We start from the raw sequence: 17,262 nt of genomic DNA on the forward strand, positions 1-17,262 counted from the left end.
AACTTTCTTGGTGTTTTATTCTATTTCCTATTACAAATTGACCAGTTAGCCCATATTTGGCCTTTAAGAACTCATTAAAATTATACCTGATTTCATTCTACCCATGTGTAAGGGGGCAATCTCTCCCCCATGCTCTGTCAAAGCTGAAATCATTTTTATGTCATGTCTTTCCATACACAACCTTGTCACTCTTTGGATTTCAGAACTTGACTTATGACTAGTCTCTTTTTAATTAATTAATTATTTATTTATTTATTAATTTACATCCAAGTTGGTTAGCACATGGCACAACAATGATTTTAGGAGTAGATTGCTTAATGCCCCTTACCCATTTAGCCCATCCCCCCTCCCTCAACCCCTCCAGTTAACCCTCTGTTCTCTATATTTAAGAGTCTCTTATGTTTTGCTTCCCTTATGTTCATCTGTTTTGTAACTTAAAGTCCTGAGTGAAGTCATATGATATGTCTTTCTCCAACTCATTTCACTTAGCATAATACCCTCTAGTGCCATCCACGTAGTTGCAAATGGCAAGATTTCATACTTTTTGATTGCCGAGTAATACTCCATTATATATATATACCACATCTTCTTTATCCATGCATGCATTGATGGACATCTGGGCTCTTTTCATACTTTGGCTATTGTCGATAATGTTGGTAAAAACATGGGGGTGCATGTGCCCCTTGGAAACAGCATACCTGTGTCCCTTGGATAAATAACTAGCAGTGCAATTGCTGGGTCATAGGGTAGTTCTATTTTTAATTTTTTGAGGACACTCCATACTGTTTTCCAGAGTGGCTGCGCCAGTTTGCATTCCTAACAGCAGTGCAAAAGAGATCCTCTTTCTCTACATCCTCACCAACATCTGTTGTTGCTTGAGTTGTTAATTTTAGCCGTTCTGACTGGTGTGAGGTCGTACCTCATTGTGGTTTGGATTTGTATTTCCCAGATGATGAGTGGTGTTGAGCATTTTTTCATGTGTCGGTTGGCCATCTCGATGTCTTCTTTGGAGAAGTGTCTATTCATGTCTTTTGCCCATTTCTTCACTGGATTATTTGTTTTTTAGGTGTTGAGTTTGATAAGTTCTTTATAGATATTGGATACTAACCCTTTATCTGATATGTCGCTTTCAAATATCTTCTCCCATTCCGTCGGGTGCCTTTTAGTTTTGCTGAGACTTATGACCAGTCTCTTACTCTTGACTTATGACCAAGCTTGAGAAAAGTTATGATTTTGTAGGTTATCTGATTCTTCTTGTGACTTCCCACATCCTGAACTGAAGTGCAACTCCACATTTAATTTTTTGAAAATTTAAGTAAATCAAGAATATTTTTTTTTAATTTCTTAAAAGCTTATTTATTTTGAGAGAGGGAGAGAGCGTACATGTGGGGGAGGGAGGGAGAGAAAGAGAAAAGGGGAGAGAGAGAGAAGCCCAAGCAGACTCCACGCTGTCAGCTTGGAGCCCAACAACACGGTACGCAATCCCACAAACCATCAGATCATGACCTGAGCCGAAACCAAGAGTTGGACGTTCAACCAACTGAGCCACCCAGGCACTCCAAACTTTTTGAAAATTTAAGTAAATCAAGAATATTTCTGTAAAAAACAAGACATAAAACCATATATTCATTACCACCTTCAATGCGCATGTACTTGCTAATGGAAGAAATTGAATCCTGCCTTTCACATGTCACATGGAAAACTTCTCCTATAAATATTGAAGAGTAATGTGAATTGGTTAATAGTGCAAAAATGTTCCCCAGCTGCCATGTGTACTTGCAGTAAATACCACACAACTGCAGGTATGCCCAGAGCTACTGATCAGAAGACAAAGAGGAAGGGACATGGAAACTGGAAACCACTGATTGTGCAAGGATCTACAGTATGCAGGCAATCCGAAAGGCAAGGATCTATAATATCCAGGCAATCCAAAAGGCAGGCCTTGACAGGTTGATTCGTTTTTGCTTCCCACACGTTTCCAACACAGAAGCCCTCCACAAAGTCTGAAACTATATCTGTTTCCAATGATGACAGTGGTTCAGCCCACAGACCTGCACAGAGTTCACAAGCAATCATGTTTTGTGTTGAGGATGTAGGCTAAGAGAAGTGGAGAAGCATTTCCGTGGGGCCTGAGTGGTATAAGTCATAAGCAGAGAAAACCTTTTAAAGCAGAGGCCCAAGGCAGGGTCCTCTCTTGCCTGGGTCAGGGCAGTACTGACTTAACTCATCTGTGTTTTGATAATTAAACAGGGTAGTATATCTAAAGAACTTAGAACAGCACTACACAATGGTATTATGAGTGATTATTACTTCCTTCTGAATACATTCCTGTATTCTCCCAAATTTCTACAATGATATAATACTTTATTTTCCAATAAATCTCTTAGAAAAATATTCCTAAATAAGAATAGAGAAATTCAATGATAGAGTAATACGTTATTTTACAAATAATAATGAATATGAGGTGATGGATGTGTTAACTAACCTTAGTGTGGTAATCATTTCACAATTATATACATGTATCAAATCATCATCTCATACACCTTAAACTTATACAGTGTTATATGTCAATAATATCCCAATAAAGCTGGGAAAAAATTTTTTTAAATAATAATGACATTCCGAATCAATGTAAAAACTCAAAACAGCGCTTAACAACTTTGAGCATATAGCAATAAAAATAAAAAGGAAATTGCATACACATATAAAATATAAATCAATTTTATTTATGAATGTATAGATGTATATAATTATACTAAAAATTATCAAATAGTGAAAAGAAATACATTGAAAGAACATATGTCATAACAGAGTTACTCAGAATTTAAGGAGGTTTTAATATAGTAAAACCAGTAACATAATCATGTTAGGTGGTTAAATGATAAAAATTATATGATTATACAAAGATACCAATTCTTACTAAAAGCTTCCAACAATAAATGTTTTTTCCCTTATTAAACAGAGAACATTTGTTTAAAGCCAACAATAAACTTCATACGTAATGAAGAAACATCAAAATTTATATTTTAACACAATTTTATTTAACACAAAGCAAAACAGAAATACATAAGAAAAGACAAATATGTCTTTTTTGCAGCTATGGTTTTACATTTGGAAGAAACAAAAAGGCCACCTAACACTGGTAGAACAAACATAATTCAACAAAAGACAAACATTTAAAAAATTAATAGCATTCTAATGACAGAGATTCCCATACTGAGTAGCAATACAGATGTATTTAGCTAAGAAAAAATTAATGTAATAAGGGATATATAAGGCCTAGATAAAACCAAGAACAAATTATCACGAGAGAAATCAAGGAACCCATCAGTAAGGAAGCGACTTAATTCCTTGATGGGAGGAATTAGTGTCATAAGCATAAGTCTTAAACAGTTCATTTTAGACCTTGATGATTCCAAATGAAGCACCAAAAAGATGTTTACCTTAAATAACACATTCCTTAGGGGAAAAAAGACTTTTTGAAAATTAAAAATATACATGTGGGGGCAAAAAGGAACAACGAAGACCAGTATCATACTGATTCCATGGATTCAAACACAGAGTTTGATTCATTACATGACAAAAAATACTTCTTCACTGCGAAGTGTCCAAAAAGAAGAAATTACGGTTTTGTTTTGGCTCAAAGCTAGGGAGTAAAAGCAGAAAGTCTGGCAAAGCAAGTGCTACTCGAGAACTTTGAGAATGCTAAGAGAACGGCCTCTCTTGGGGTCAGGAAAGACTAACTAGCATTTTAAAGAATCTGGTTTTGCCAGGTTTCAAGGCAGGAAGAGGGAAGGATTGGCACTTAACAGGAACATCCTTTACAGACAGAGAGTCGTAAAATAAAATGGCACATTCCGAAAATTACAAGTAGGTCAGTACACACAATATTGGTCTGCATTTTCAAAACTCAGTCAAAGCCCAATATTTAAAAACCTGAAAACGTATCATAAAATCTGGATCTGGCTTCTTTCGACTAGTTGGACAACATGACAGCCTGGGTCTGCACGCCCACATGGGTATGAGAGGCAGGTGCCCCCTCAGATGGGCAACTTGCTACGACACGTCCTCTCTCCCCCCATTTCTCTTACAGCCAGCTCACATCATCCATTTAGGTCACCTGTCTCATCCAAGAAGGCATTTGAGTTTATGACTCCTACCAATGAAGGTTATGGCAAAAGATAGCATGTGATTAGATCTGCATTTCACAAGCCCAACCGGGCACAGGGTGGAAGGCTTGGGGATGGTGGGGGGGGAGGGGTAGAAGGTGGTAAGGAGACCAATGAAATCCACAAAAGCCTATTGTATGAAAAACTAAAATGGGACTGCCATCACTGAAGGAAAGCAGGGGGCCACCTCGCACCTTCTATAAAAATACTCTCACAAGACGGAACTGGAAAACCAAGGAGTCCTAGATCTGTGGCATAAGAGCAAGAGCTGATGAGGATTGGAAACAAGGATGGCAAGAAAGGGGCAGAGGAGGACAAAAACTTGAGAGTTCTGAAGGGAAACTAATCCCCAACACTGGGTAACCAGTCTGACATAAGGAACCAGGAGAAAGACGAGTATGAGGACAATTTGTAGGGTTTTGCTTTAAGTTGGTAGTTTGTTGATACTCCAAAAATAAAGAAACCAAAGAAGGGACAAGTCTATAGGAAAGTTAGTATTTAACCTAGGTTATGTTGAATTTGTGGGGCCTACGGATGTGCACCTTCCCTCATACGCCCTGATAAACGACCAAAGAAAAATCATCTCCAATTCTCCTGTAGTAACTTTCCAACAGCTGAATCATGAGCTGGAAATGAGGGTCAAGTATAATTATATAAAATATCTTTACAGAATGAATTTTTTTTTTAATTTTTTTTTCAACGTTTATTTATTTTTGGGACAGAGAGAGACAGAGCATGAACGGGGGAGGGGCAGAGAGAGAGGGAGACACAGAATCGGAAACAGGCTCCAGGCTCCGAGCCATCAGCCCAGAGCCTGACGCGGGGCTCGAACTCACGGACCGCGAGATCGTGACCTGGGTGAAGTCGGACGCTTAACCGACTGCGCCACCCAGGCGCCCCTTTACAGAATGAATATTAACAGAACTAAGCTTTAAAGGGAATATTATACATTCCCTATGTATTTACTGTACGTAAAATATTGTAACAGAGATTACAGAGGGCTAATAACTGCACATAAAAGCATAATTAGAAGATGTATAAAAAAAACACAATACTGTAAAAGTCCACCAAGTCTCTTAATAGACAGGATATACATTTATACCCTACACTTTCCATTAAGAATTTAAGATGGCTAAAAAAATTTAATGAAAAACTAAAAAAGAATTTTAGATGGCTTATAGCAAAAATACACATAGCAAAAGGATAAAATGTAAATAATAATAATAAAATGTAAAAATAATTTTGTAAAAAAATAGCACCAGGAAAAATCAGAACTAGGAAGAAGGAAACAAGGTATGCAGAACAGAAGGGCTTTCAGAAATACTGCTGTGGACAACCAAAGTGAAAAGATTAACCGTGTGACTCTTATTGTCCATGAGGAGAAAACACAGCAATTTCTCACTCTGAGAAGGATGTTTCTGCACACCTTCCCCAACAGAGAAGATGGCATTTCACGATAAAACATGCTTCTAAACTAAATTAATTCAGCTCTATGAAAAACTCACTACCCTTGTCCCTATTTCTCAAATGTGTTACCGCAGGAAAGTTAAACTTAAAAACAAACAAACAAAACTTTACACACTGACATATGGGGATATCACAACAGGAAACCCAGAAACAGATCTCATGATGGTGCTTCTCTGTACCCCTCAATGACAACAAAGAACCAAACATCTGAGCTTAACTGGATGAAGGAAGCTGGCCGGGGTGGAGACGGGAGATAAAGGCAACGTGAAATGGGTGAGGTATATAGGTTTCTGATGGTCTCTCCTGATCCACAGAAAGAGATATGACTTCGAGGAACAGAGGAACAACATACTGTTTAAACGGTAGCAATGGAGCTTTGGCAAAGAAATTTAATAAAAAACGAAGAGTGGACAGAGTGAGGTAGAAATCTTTGGTGAGCACTCAAAAGTTATAAAGCTATGGTAGTGGCTGAGGACGGATCCACAGAGGTGGGTATCATATGAGCACGGTACAAGTGATATCCTCTCGTGAAAATCGAGGAACCTCATCGAAAGCCACGCCATATTAGCACAGAGGAGGGCCCCAGGAACTGAAGGGCAAACACGAAACGCACCATATAAGACATACAGAAAACACACACAGGAAAATACTCACTTGCATACACTTAAAGAAACGCAAACCAAAAAGACAGTATCCTTTAGCACCTACAAGCCTAAGCAAAAGAAGAAATTTAAAAATTCAGTATGGTAAGGATTTTAAGAGTCCTATTCAAAATTTGTGAGAAAGAATTGAAATATCCCAGAATAAGGGAAATAGTGAAGTAAGCGATCATCTGGTAGTGTATCCGTGCATTCAAATGATTATACGTGATAAAATGCGAATAGGGAAAGGTGCTTATGAAACTTTAAGAGAAAACAAGAGTACAAAGCGTACGTATTCTAGAACTACCACTATGTAAACTGTGTATATGGGCACATAGGAAAAACCCTGGGTGGGTCACAGAGCAAGCCAGCAGAACCCACTCCTTTTGGAGCTCCCGCCGGCCTGGGGAAAGCTCTTGGGGACTTCGGGCAGGATGGGCCATCTTCACGGTGCACGCTGCACCGACCCCAACCATACTCACGTCCTATCCTCTCTGCCTGCTCAGCGTCCAACCACATCCCCGACCACCGTCCTCTTTGATTTTACAACAACTTGTGAGGTAGGTACTACTACGACCGTGACTGGAAAATGATGAAATGAACGAGCTTACAAATTAAGCTCAACAGCTTTGTTTTCAGACCTTCTAGTTGGACACGCTTCTTCTTTCACTGACGTCCTTTAAGGTTTACCTGCCTGTGGTTTCTTGGCTGACTGAGCGGGGCCGGGCACCAGAGGGCTGGCCTCTGGAGCGCCGGCTACGTGTACTCCTGGTTCCTCAAGGCCCTGTGAACACTCAGCAGAAGCTGAATTCCCTAAAAAGAAGACAAAGAGATGAGCTTTCCTGGGACACCTCTTTTATCGCTCTCCATTTCATTTTGTGTTGGGAGCATCGGCCCAGCAGATCAGATCCCAGCCAAAAGTCCCAACACTGCTCTGGATTTGGAGAGTTTGTGTTTTCTAGATTTATTTTTCACACACACACACACACACACACACACACACACACACACACACACAAGTTCATAGTTAGGAGAGACCCACTAAACAAGACCAGATGAGGGTGATGACAGGCCCTGTACCTGGCCTAGAAGATCCCCGCCATCATTCAGGCTTCCCTAGCCAGCCTCCAACACTACCTTCAAACCACCCGCTCAGGAAGTCAGCCACGACCATCCCAACAGAAGAAAACTCCGTATCAAGAAGCACCTGGGTGGCCCAGTCTGCTAAGCAGCCGTCAGCATGGAGCCCATTTCAGATCCTCTGTTCCCCTCTCTTTCTGCCCCTCCCCCCCCCACCTCTCTCTCTCAAAAATAAATAAACATTTCAAAAGAAGAAGGAAAAGAAAAGAAAACTCCGCATCAATAGTTTGGAGACTCTGACTTTGCTGGTTTGGTTTTCCCAAATTCGGCAATTCTCCTAAGCCTACCACCCACTGAAACTGATTTTCAGCTATAAACAAATCGAACAGAATAAGTAACCTGAATGCACTGTAGTTAAAAGTACACCAAACCACACTTTGTAGACCCATTTTTTTTTTCAACGTTTTTTATTTATTTTTGGGACAGAGAGAGACACAGCATGAACAGGGGAGGGGCAGAGAGAGAGGGAGACACAGAATCGGAAACAGGCTCCAGGCTCTGAGCCGTCAGCCCAGAGCCCGACGCGGGGCTCGAACTCACGGACCGCGAGATCGTGACCTGGCTGAAGTCGGACGCTTAACCGACTGCGCCACCCAGGCGCCCCTGTAGACCCATTTTTTAATGGTAGACTATGCAGCAACATGGGAAAATATTTATGATTCTTGATAAAGTGAAAATTTAAGATACTAATGCATACTTCGACCACAACTAGACTGGAATTTGTATAGTAACAGGAGGGACGGCCCTGCAAAATAAATGGTAACAATCATTGTGGATGGAGTGAGTGGAATCATGCAATTTCTATCTCTACTCTCCACTTTCTAAATTTTTATGTAATATGGTTAAAATTTCTTAATAACTAAAAAAGAACATACTTTCTTAAAAGTTCTCATCACAGGAAAACAAACTTTGTAACTATGTATGATAACAGATGTTACCTACACTTAACTGCGATCATTTCTGCTGTGTATACAAATATCGAAATATGTACCTCTGAAACTAATACAACGTTGTATGTTTACTACCTCAGTAAAAGTAAAGAAAGAAAAAGAAAACACTTGAATTCAAATTTAATAAAGAAATCCATTCCTGTGTTTTCTTTCCCTTTCTAGGCCACTGGCCCACCTCCTTCCTCTTTCTTCCTAACAAAGCTGTGAGGACAGTTGTACCTACTTCCTGGCCCCCAGCTTAGCGAGGAGGTACACTGCTCAAACCCTTGGGCAGATGTTATTAGCCGGCGGCACAGAAAGTAAACTCTATCCCTTCCTTCCTTTAGTTAGAACCACAGTTCTAGGGGCACCTGGGTGGCTCAGACGGTTAAGCGTCCAATTCTTGGTTTCAGCTCAGGTCATGATCTCAAGGTTTAGCGACTTCGAGCCCCGCATTGGGCTCTGTGCTGACAGCGCATGCTTGGGATTCTCTCTCTCTGCCTCTCCCCTGCACATGCTGTCTCTGTCTCTCTCAAAACAAATAAGCAAAGTTTAAGAAAAAATTAAAAAAAAAAAAAAAAAAAAGAAGAACCATAGTTCTCCATCAGAAAACATCAGAAAATATTGGTCCGGTTTCCCCGAAGATAGAGCAAAATTTACAATGCGAGGTGCTATCCCCCCCCCAGACTCACTTTCTGGTCAAAACTATGTGTCGGTAGTGTTCTCCCTCTGATATTCTCACCTTGACTTTCAAGCACCTTGTGCAGCTTCATATGCTTGTAGGTAGAGATTATCTGAAAATTAACGACACTTGGGACACTCAGTCCTTGGTCCTGCAGCAGCTTCAGGGCTGCGGCATGAATGAGCTGATGGGACCGTTTGCACTTCTGAAGTCTGCACTCCCCTCTGACAAAGGACTTGCACACGTGAAACTTGTTGCACTTCTCCTTCATGTTGCAGTAGCCATGCAGCGCTTCCCCTTTGTTGTACAGCAAACACACCTGGCACAGAAATGAAGCAACACTTGGCACATTTGGTTGCACGGTCATTTACGGCAATTGATGAAAGAAAAAAAAAAATTATTTTTACGATTTTAGTTTTAAGTCATTTCTACACCCAACGTGGGGCTCGAACTCACAACCCTGAGACCAAGAGTCACACGCTCCACTGACTGAGCCAGCCAGGCACCCTGAGAAAACATTTCTGTGAAAGAAGTGTGATCAGCAGAGACTTGGGCCATCATATGTTAAAATATAAACTAAACAGTATGACACTGGTTCAGGGATGTATAGGAGATCAAGAAAAAGAGATCCTACACCTAGCCTCAAAATAAAAATATTCCTTAAAGATTTGATAGAGCTCAACAATAAAACTGTATGAGCCTCATGTTTTCTTAAAATTTTTTTTTTTAACGTTTTTATTTCTTTTTGAGACAGGGAGAGACAGAGCATGAACAGGGGAGGGTCAGAGAGAGGGAGACACAGAATCTGAAACAGGCTCCGGGCTCTGAGCTGTCAGCACAGAGCCCGAACGGGGCTCAAACTCACGGACCGCGAGATCATGACCTGAGCCGAAGTCGGCCGCTTAACTGACTGAGCCACCCAGGCGCCCCAAGCCTCATGTTTTCTTGTAGAAGACTTTTTAACTAATACTGTGGTTCCGTGCGATTTTAAATTTTTTATCTTTTTTTAAAAAATGTTTATTTATTTTTGGGGGGGGGGGGGCACAGGGAGAGGGAGAGAATGAATCCCAAGTAGGCTCTGTGCTGCGCAGGGCCCAACTCGGAGCTCGATCTCACAAACTGAGATCACGACCTGAGCCAAAATCAACAGTCAGTCACTTAACTGACTGAGCCACTCAGGCACACCTAAATTTTTTATCTTAATGCTTTTGTTGTTCAAAAATAAACACTATTCTGGCTTTCTGTATTTTCTTAAAACAGTTTTTTAATGTTTATTTATTATTATTAGTTTAATGTTTATTTATTTTTGAGAGGGAGATAGAGTGTGAGAGAGAGAGAGAGGGAGACACAGAATCCGAAGCAGGCTCCAGGCTCCGAGCTGTCAGCACAGAGCCCAACGTGGGACTTGAACTCATGAACCACAAGATCACAACCTGAGCTGAAGTCGGACGCTTAGCCAACTGAGCCACCCAGGCGCCCTATTTATTATTTTTGAGGGAAAGAAAGTGATCAGGAGAGGGGCAGAGAGAGAGAGGGAAAGAGACAGAGAGTCCCAAGCAGGCTCCACACTGTCAGTGCAGAGCCTGAGGCAGGGCTTGAACCCACAAACAGTGAGATCATGACCTGAGTGGAAATCAAGAGTCAGATGCTCAACCGATGGAGCCACCCAGGCAACCTGAAACCGTTTGGATGAATTATATTTTTTTCTAGAAATGTGTCCATTTCATTGAAGTTTTCAAATGTATTAGTATCACATTGTACGTATTTCCAATGTGTGTTTCTTTCAACACCACCAAGTAATTCTCAGAGGACAATGACCAGATGTCCCCACAGATTTGAACTCCCCCCGAATACTGTCTACCCGGACATAGCGGCAGATCCCACAGGTTAAGGGCTCAGTCCCACGAGGCTGCCCCACTTCAAATGCCCATCTGTTGCTGCCTGAACTGCTATAAAGGTCATCACCACCTCCTCCTCCAGTTAATGTGCCAGAACAGCTCACAGGAGTCAGATGACCACTTTATTATAAAATGATATAACCCGGGAACACGCAGGTAGAAAAGCCGCATGTGGAGAGGTGAGGGGAGAAAAGGTGTGGAGCTTCCATACCCTCTCCTGGGGCCTCACTCTCCCAGCACCTCCATGTGCTCACCACCCTGCACGCTGTCTGGAGGTCTGCCCTTTTGGGTTTTTATGGAAACTTCCTAACACAGGCATGATTGATTACATCATGGGCCACTGGTAAATGAACTCCATCCCTAGGCCCCTCTGCCCTCCCAGGGGGTGGAAGAGTGAGGGGGAGGGGATAAAAGTTACAACTCTCGGGGCGCCTAGGGGGCTCAGATGGTTAAGCGTTCGACTCTTGGTCTTGGCTCAGGTCATGATGTCACAGTTCATGGGGTTGAGCTCCATGCTGACAGCATGGAGCCTTCTCGGGAACCTCTCTCTCCCTCTCCCTCTCTGCCCCTCCTCTGTTCACACAGTCTCTCTCTCTCTCTCTCAAAATAAATAAAGTTAAAAAAAAGTGTTGGGAAAAAAAAAAAAGTTGTTCTCCTGACAACCAGCTCCCGTCCTTAGGTTACCAAAGGGCTTTCCAAAAATCACTTAACAACAGACACCTTTAGAGCTCTCATCATGTAGGAAATTCCAAGGGTTTTAGGAGCTCTATGTCGGGACTGAGGATGAAGACCAAATATATTTATCATTATAACCATAAGATCACAATGTTTGTCCCTATCGTCTTTTTATTACGTGATGTATCTGTTCCTGTGTACTGTGTCTTTAGGAGAGTGGTGGAAAGGGGTCATAGCCATTTCCATACAAGAGATGTGGGGCACCATTCCTGATTCCTCCGTGGTCCCCGCTACCAAAGTGGCCATGCTGTGTGTCACAGGATACATACCTCCAGTGCTGGGTGACAGGACCAGGGGTGGGCTCCTGTCCCAAGTGCAGCCAGCCCGCTGGCTGCTCACAAAACACTGTGGTAGTCGGGTATGACAAGACGAGGCTGGACCCAGGAGAGCAGGCACAAGCCATAAGGAAACGGGCTCAATAAGTTCAACAATGTAACAATGTTAAACATCTGTAAGTCAAACAATATCGTAAAAACTAAAAGGTTGGGGCGCCTGGGTGGCTCAGTAGGTTGAGAATCCGACTCCAGCTCAGGTCATGATCTCACAGCTCATGGGTTCGAGCCCCGCGTCGGGCTCTGTGCTGACAGCTCAGAGCCTGGAGCCTGCTTCGGATTCTGTGTCTCCCTCTCTCTCTCTTGCCCCTCCCCTGCTCAAGCCCTCTCAGGCCCTCTCTTGCCCCTCCCCTGCTCAAGTCTCTCTCTCAAAAATAAATAAACGTTAAAAAAAAAATTTTTTTAACTAAAAGGTAACTAGAAGTGTCGCCAACCCTTCTCTCTCAGAGAGGAAGGACCGGACTGGACCCCCGTTACTGCCATTCTCTTCTCCCTTCCTGCCAATACCCTGCTCCAGCTGTGGCTCCGGGTCCTTTTGGCAACATCGTTGGAATGTATCTGGCTTATAACCATGACTGATCAAGTCTGGCTTCAAAGCCCAAAGAAGTGAGAAAGGAGATGTGGATGCCAAGAATAAACCCCGTGGCTAAGGCTGACTCCAGTGCTGCCTTCCACGTACAGATTCTACTGCCTTGAGGGCGGCCTTTGCCATCTCACCAAAGGCTCCAGCTCATACCTCCAGCCTTGTGACTTCCTTCCCTTCTCGACCCTGAACTACCTTAGCATTAACGGGGCACCACACTCACACACTACCCTCCGGTTTCCCAACATCCCCCCTTCTTCCCACCCCACCCCTCTCTGGCAACTTGAATGTCTACGACAGCATCAGTGCTAGAGTAGAAAATTCTACTTTTCACTGGTGGGCTCTTGTAATATTTTCTTTGGGGATTCCAACTGTTTTGTTTTCAAAAAGTCTTTGTGTATAGCTAAACAGATACAAATACGCTAATATCACCATGACAGCAGTTCTAATGGGCACTGGTTAAACATGTGGAACTAAATCGTTTCAAAGCAATTAAAATTGGTATCTAAAGTCCCAAGAAAGTAAATGGGGGAGGATACTTTCAACAAACGTGACCACAAAAGGGACCTGTATCATTACAGACATCTAATAGGGGCGCCTGGGTGGTTCAGTCGGTTAAATGTCTGACTCGTGATTCAGCTCAGGTCATGATCTCATAGTTTCGGGAGTTCGAGCCCCAAGTTGGGCTCTGCACTAAAAGCATGGAGGCTGCTTGGGATCCTCTCTCTCTCTCTCCCTCTCTCCCTCTCTCTCTCTCTCTCTCTGCCTCTCCTCCACTTATACAACCCCCCCCCCAATAAATAAACTTAAAAAAAAAAGACACCTTATCAATTAATAGGAAAACAAATGCCTCAACAGAAAAATAGGCAAAAGCATAAACAGGCAATTCACAAAACACAGGCTTCATAGACAGACGTAAATTTAAATCTGCTATGTACTATGTGACCTTGAGCAAGTTAATGTAGCTGAGTCTCAGTTTCCTCACCTGTAAAACAGGGACACGTTATTAATGAGCTAAGATATGTGAATGACTTAGCCTTCAGTAAGCAATCAAAAAACTAGTGGCCAAGAGCGCCTGGGTGGCTCAGTTGGAGCCTCCAACTCCTGGTTTCAGCTCAGGTCATGATCTCTGAGTTCGTGAGTTTGAGATCTCTCAAACGGTGCAGAGCCTGCTTGGGACTCTCTGTCTCTGTCTCTGTCTCTGTCTCTCTCTCTGCCCCTCCCCCACTTGCTCTCTATCTCTCTCAAAAAAATAAAAATAAAATAAACTAGTAGCCATTTTCGTTATTTCTTTACCACACGCATCCATCACTCCCTGTGGATCAAAGCCTAAAATCACAGAGACTGCATAAAGGTCAGCACTGCACCATAACCTCCACCCATACACCTGACCTCTGCAAGGTGACTTTTGATGTTCTCGATCTCCTTCATCGTGCATTCAGTATGAGGGTGAATTCTTGGTAACTCACCTCTGGTAAAAGGCACGGGTCATTCTGTAAAAGCAGGATCCGCAGCTGGGCCTCATTGAGGCCAAAAAGCCCATGGTTTTTCAGAACTTGGATGTTGACGGGTGTGTGGATATCATGGGAAAGGGTACAGGTAGACCTAGGAGAACACAGAGCTCTGGATCAGAGGCCCAGGTGAAGGGGCCAGTCCGCCAAATTCCTGGCCTTCGACTCACGTGTGAAGTTAAACAATTTTCCCTGAACCCAAAGATACCACAGCTAATAAAGCCAGCACTAATAATAAAAAAGCCGAGTGGAAGCCACTCTCCTCCCAAGGTCACTTGCATTTTAAATCGGGATGCCTGAAAGCCAGCCAAAGGCACCCCCTGCCCCAGTCACCTGCCTCGATGCCTTCTGTTGTTGGCCGGAAGGTGACTGACCGTACTTCTCCACCCCGAACAGCTGCCCACCCCCGACAGTCCACCGACGTTGGGAGTGAAGTGTGCCCCCGACCCCGCTTTGGGGAGCCTGAGTGAACCAAGGATGATCAGAGGCCTCAGAATACCGCCCTCGGTTTCCTGGGGGTCATTCCAGATCGAGCTTTCTAAACCCGGTGAGCACCGACTCACTTGGGTAAAACTTTGAGGTTACGTGCAAAGAAAGGAAGGGCACTCTCGATAAAGGGTCCGAGGACCTCATAGGTCCGCAAAAGCCCCCCAGTAGGACCACCGCAGTAAACGAACTCAAAAGTCCCAGTCCGGATTTCCCGCGGCCGCGCCGCGAAGGTTTCCGCGGGCAGGGGCTGGACTCCGGGGGGCGAGCAGCGGTGAAGAAATCCCGACCGATCGGGACGACTTCGGGCCTCGCTCCGCGCCGGAGCTGGAAACGCAGGGGAGCCCCCCTCCCCCACCCCCGAGGACGCCGCGGGGGCCCCTTCCCGGGCCTTCCCTTCCGCCCTCCGACGGCGGGGCGGGGTGCACCCCCCCGAACGCGCGATCCCTTTTCTCCTTCCCCCGGGGCCCCGCTCCCCCGCCGCCCGCCTCACCAGCAGTCGCGGTTCGGGCACTTGCCCAGCATGTGGCGGCGGCAGAGGTGCAGCTGGTCGCAGGCCTGGCACTCGCCGCGCTGGTAGCGGGCGCAGAGGCGCGCGGAGGACACGGCCACCACCCGCCAGGCGCAGGGGCCGCCGCCCGCGCCGCCCGCGCCGGCCGCCGCCTCGGCCTCGGCGTCCCAGAGGCCCTCCCTCATCTCCACCTCCTGCAGCAGGAAGCGGTCGGGCCCGGCCTGGCGCAGCACGTCCCGGAGTCGGGCCTCCGAGAGCTCCACGTGGCCGCGCAGGTCCCGCAGGAACATGCGGCCGCCGTTGGCGCACAGCACCTTGGTGAGGAAGGAGCACACCGTGGGCTCCGCCATGGCCGCGGCCGAGCACGGAAACCCGAGGCGGGCAGACTCCTCCCAGTCACGTCCACGACTCGGGCCCGAGCTCCCGGGGCCGGGCCGGGGGTGGGGGGAGGGCGCGCCGCGGCGGCAGAGGCGGGGGCGGGGGGCCGGGCGGGGGCCTGCGGGCCACCCGCGGGCGCCACCGCGTTCACCGAGCGCAGGTCAAGGGGAGGCCTCGCCTAGAGGGACGTGGGTGGTGGGGGGAGGCGTGACCCGTGAGCAAATGAGAGGATCCGAGGTGCCCATGAGGGCTGCAAAGATAAAACGGGTAATGAGGTACTAGGGGCCTTAGGGGGTTGCTGGGGGAAGGACTCCGAGGGAGCCACCAGCGGCATGTGGCCGTCGAGGCCTTGAAACGTGACCGGTTGGAACCGAGAGGTGATGGAAGTGTGAGATACACGCCCTGGATTGCAAAGGTTTTTGGATGCAAAATATCTCATTGAGACCTTTCTCATGTCGTGTTCACTTGATGATATGGAAATAAAAGTGTTCTTACAGTTTCATCTGTTTCTTTGACTTTTCTGATGTGGCCCGAGCAAATTTTAAATTACATGTGGGGCTCACTTTATTGTCGTTGGACCACACCAGTCTAGACCTGTACGTCTACGAAGCAGCTATCCTTGTTGGCGAGGATGCGGAAAGAGAAGATCTCTTTTGCATTGCTGGTGGGAATGCAAGCTGGTGCAACCGCTCTGGAAAATGGTATGGAGGTTCCTCAAAAAGTTGAAAAGAGAACTACCCTAGCACCCAGCAATTGCACTACTAGGTATATATGCAAGGGATACAGGTATGCTGTTTCAAAGGGGCACATGCACCTCAATGTTTATAGCAGCACTATCAACATTAGCCAAAGTATGGAAAGAGCTCAAATGTCCATCGACAGATGAATGGATAAAGAAGATATGGTTTATATATACAGTGGAGTATTACTCGGCAATCAAAAAGAATGAAGTCTTGCCATTTGCAACTATGTGGATGGAACTGGAGGGGATTATGCTAAGCAAAATTAGTTAGAGAAAGACAAATATCATAAGACTGCACTCATATGAGGAATTTAACATACACAACAGATGAACATAACGGAAGGGAAGCAAAAAGAATATAAAAACAGGGAGGGGGACAAAACATAAGACTTTTTTTTTAATGTTTGTTTATTTTTGAGACAGAGACAGTGCGAGCAGGGAAGTCACAGAGAGAGAGGGAGACACAGAATCTGAAACAGGCTCTAGGCCAGGAGCTGTTAGCACAGAGCCCAACACGGGGCTCGGGCTCACGAATCGTGAGATCATGACCTGAGCTGAAGTCGGATGCTCAACCCACTGAGCCACCCAGGTGCCCCAACATAATAGACTCTTAAATACAGAGAACAAACTGAGGGTTGCTGGAGGAGCTGTGGGGGGAGGGGGGGGGATGGGCTAAATGGGGAAGGGGCATTAAGGAGGACACTTGTTGGGATGAGCACTGGGTGTTATACACAGGGGATGAATCACTGGAATCTACTCTGGGAAACATTATCACACTATATGCTAACCAACTTGGATGTAAATTAAAAATGAATAAATGGAAGCAGCTATCCTTTTTGCCCAACAGCTTGCTCATTTAATGAACAGCTTTTGAGCCACCGCTCATGCTGTGACAGAAAACAGAGACACCTAAGACCTAACAGAGGAACTCAACCAGCTCTCTTACAGGGTGGTTGTGGGGATTAAACGAGTTGATGGCATGTAATGTAAAGAACATAAGAGGAAGGTGACTGACTGGCAAGAGGCCAGAAGACCTTCTCTGCCATGCTTAGAAATTT

General features: G+C 44.9%; 1 protein-coding gene across 1 annotated transcript; it reads right to left on the reverse strand.

Moving 5' to 3' along the window:
- Positions 1 to 5,917: 5,917 nt before the first annotated feature.
- ZC3HAV1L (zinc finger CCCH-type containing, antiviral 1 like) lies at positions 5,918 to 15,494 on the reverse strand. The gene is made up of 4 exons (XM_043589682.1): positions 15,067 to 15,494; positions 14,046 to 14,181; positions 9,089 to 9,347; positions 5,918 to 7,090 (listed from the first exon to the last, which is right to left on the reverse strand). Exons 1-4 carry the CDS (start codon positions 15,432 to 15,434, stop codon positions 6,957 to 6,959), a joined length of 897 nt encoding a protein of 298 aa, XP_043445617.1. The 5' UTR covers positions 15,435 to 15,494; the 3' UTR covers positions 5,918 to 6,956.
- Between the last annotated feature and the right edge of the window lie 1,768 nt (positions 15,495 to 17,262).

This window comes from Prionailurus bengalensis, chromosome A2, assembly GCF_016509475.1.
Source record: "Prionailurus bengalensis isolate Pbe53 chromosome A2, Fcat_Pben_1.1_paternal_pri, whole genome shotgun sequence".
Taxonomy (NCBI): domain Eukaryota; kingdom Metazoa; phylum Chordata; class Mammalia; order Carnivora; family Felidae; genus Prionailurus; species Prionailurus bengalensis.

Excerpts from the sequence above, each read along its gene's own strand:
- ZC3HAV1L (XM_043589682.1), bottom strand. The coding sequence starts at position 15,434 with ATGGCGGAGCCCACGGTGTGCTCCTTCCTCACCAAGGTGCTGTGCGCC. Across the intron at positions 14,182-15,066 it reads TGCCCGAACCGCGACTGCTG|GTCTACCTGTACCCTTTCCC; the intron begins GTGAGGCGGGCG and ends GTGTTCTCCTAG. Across the intron at positions 7,091-9,088 it reads CAAGGTGCTTGAAAGTCAAG|GGAATTCAGCTTCTGCTGAG; the intron begins GTGAGAATATCA and ends TCTTCTTTTTAG.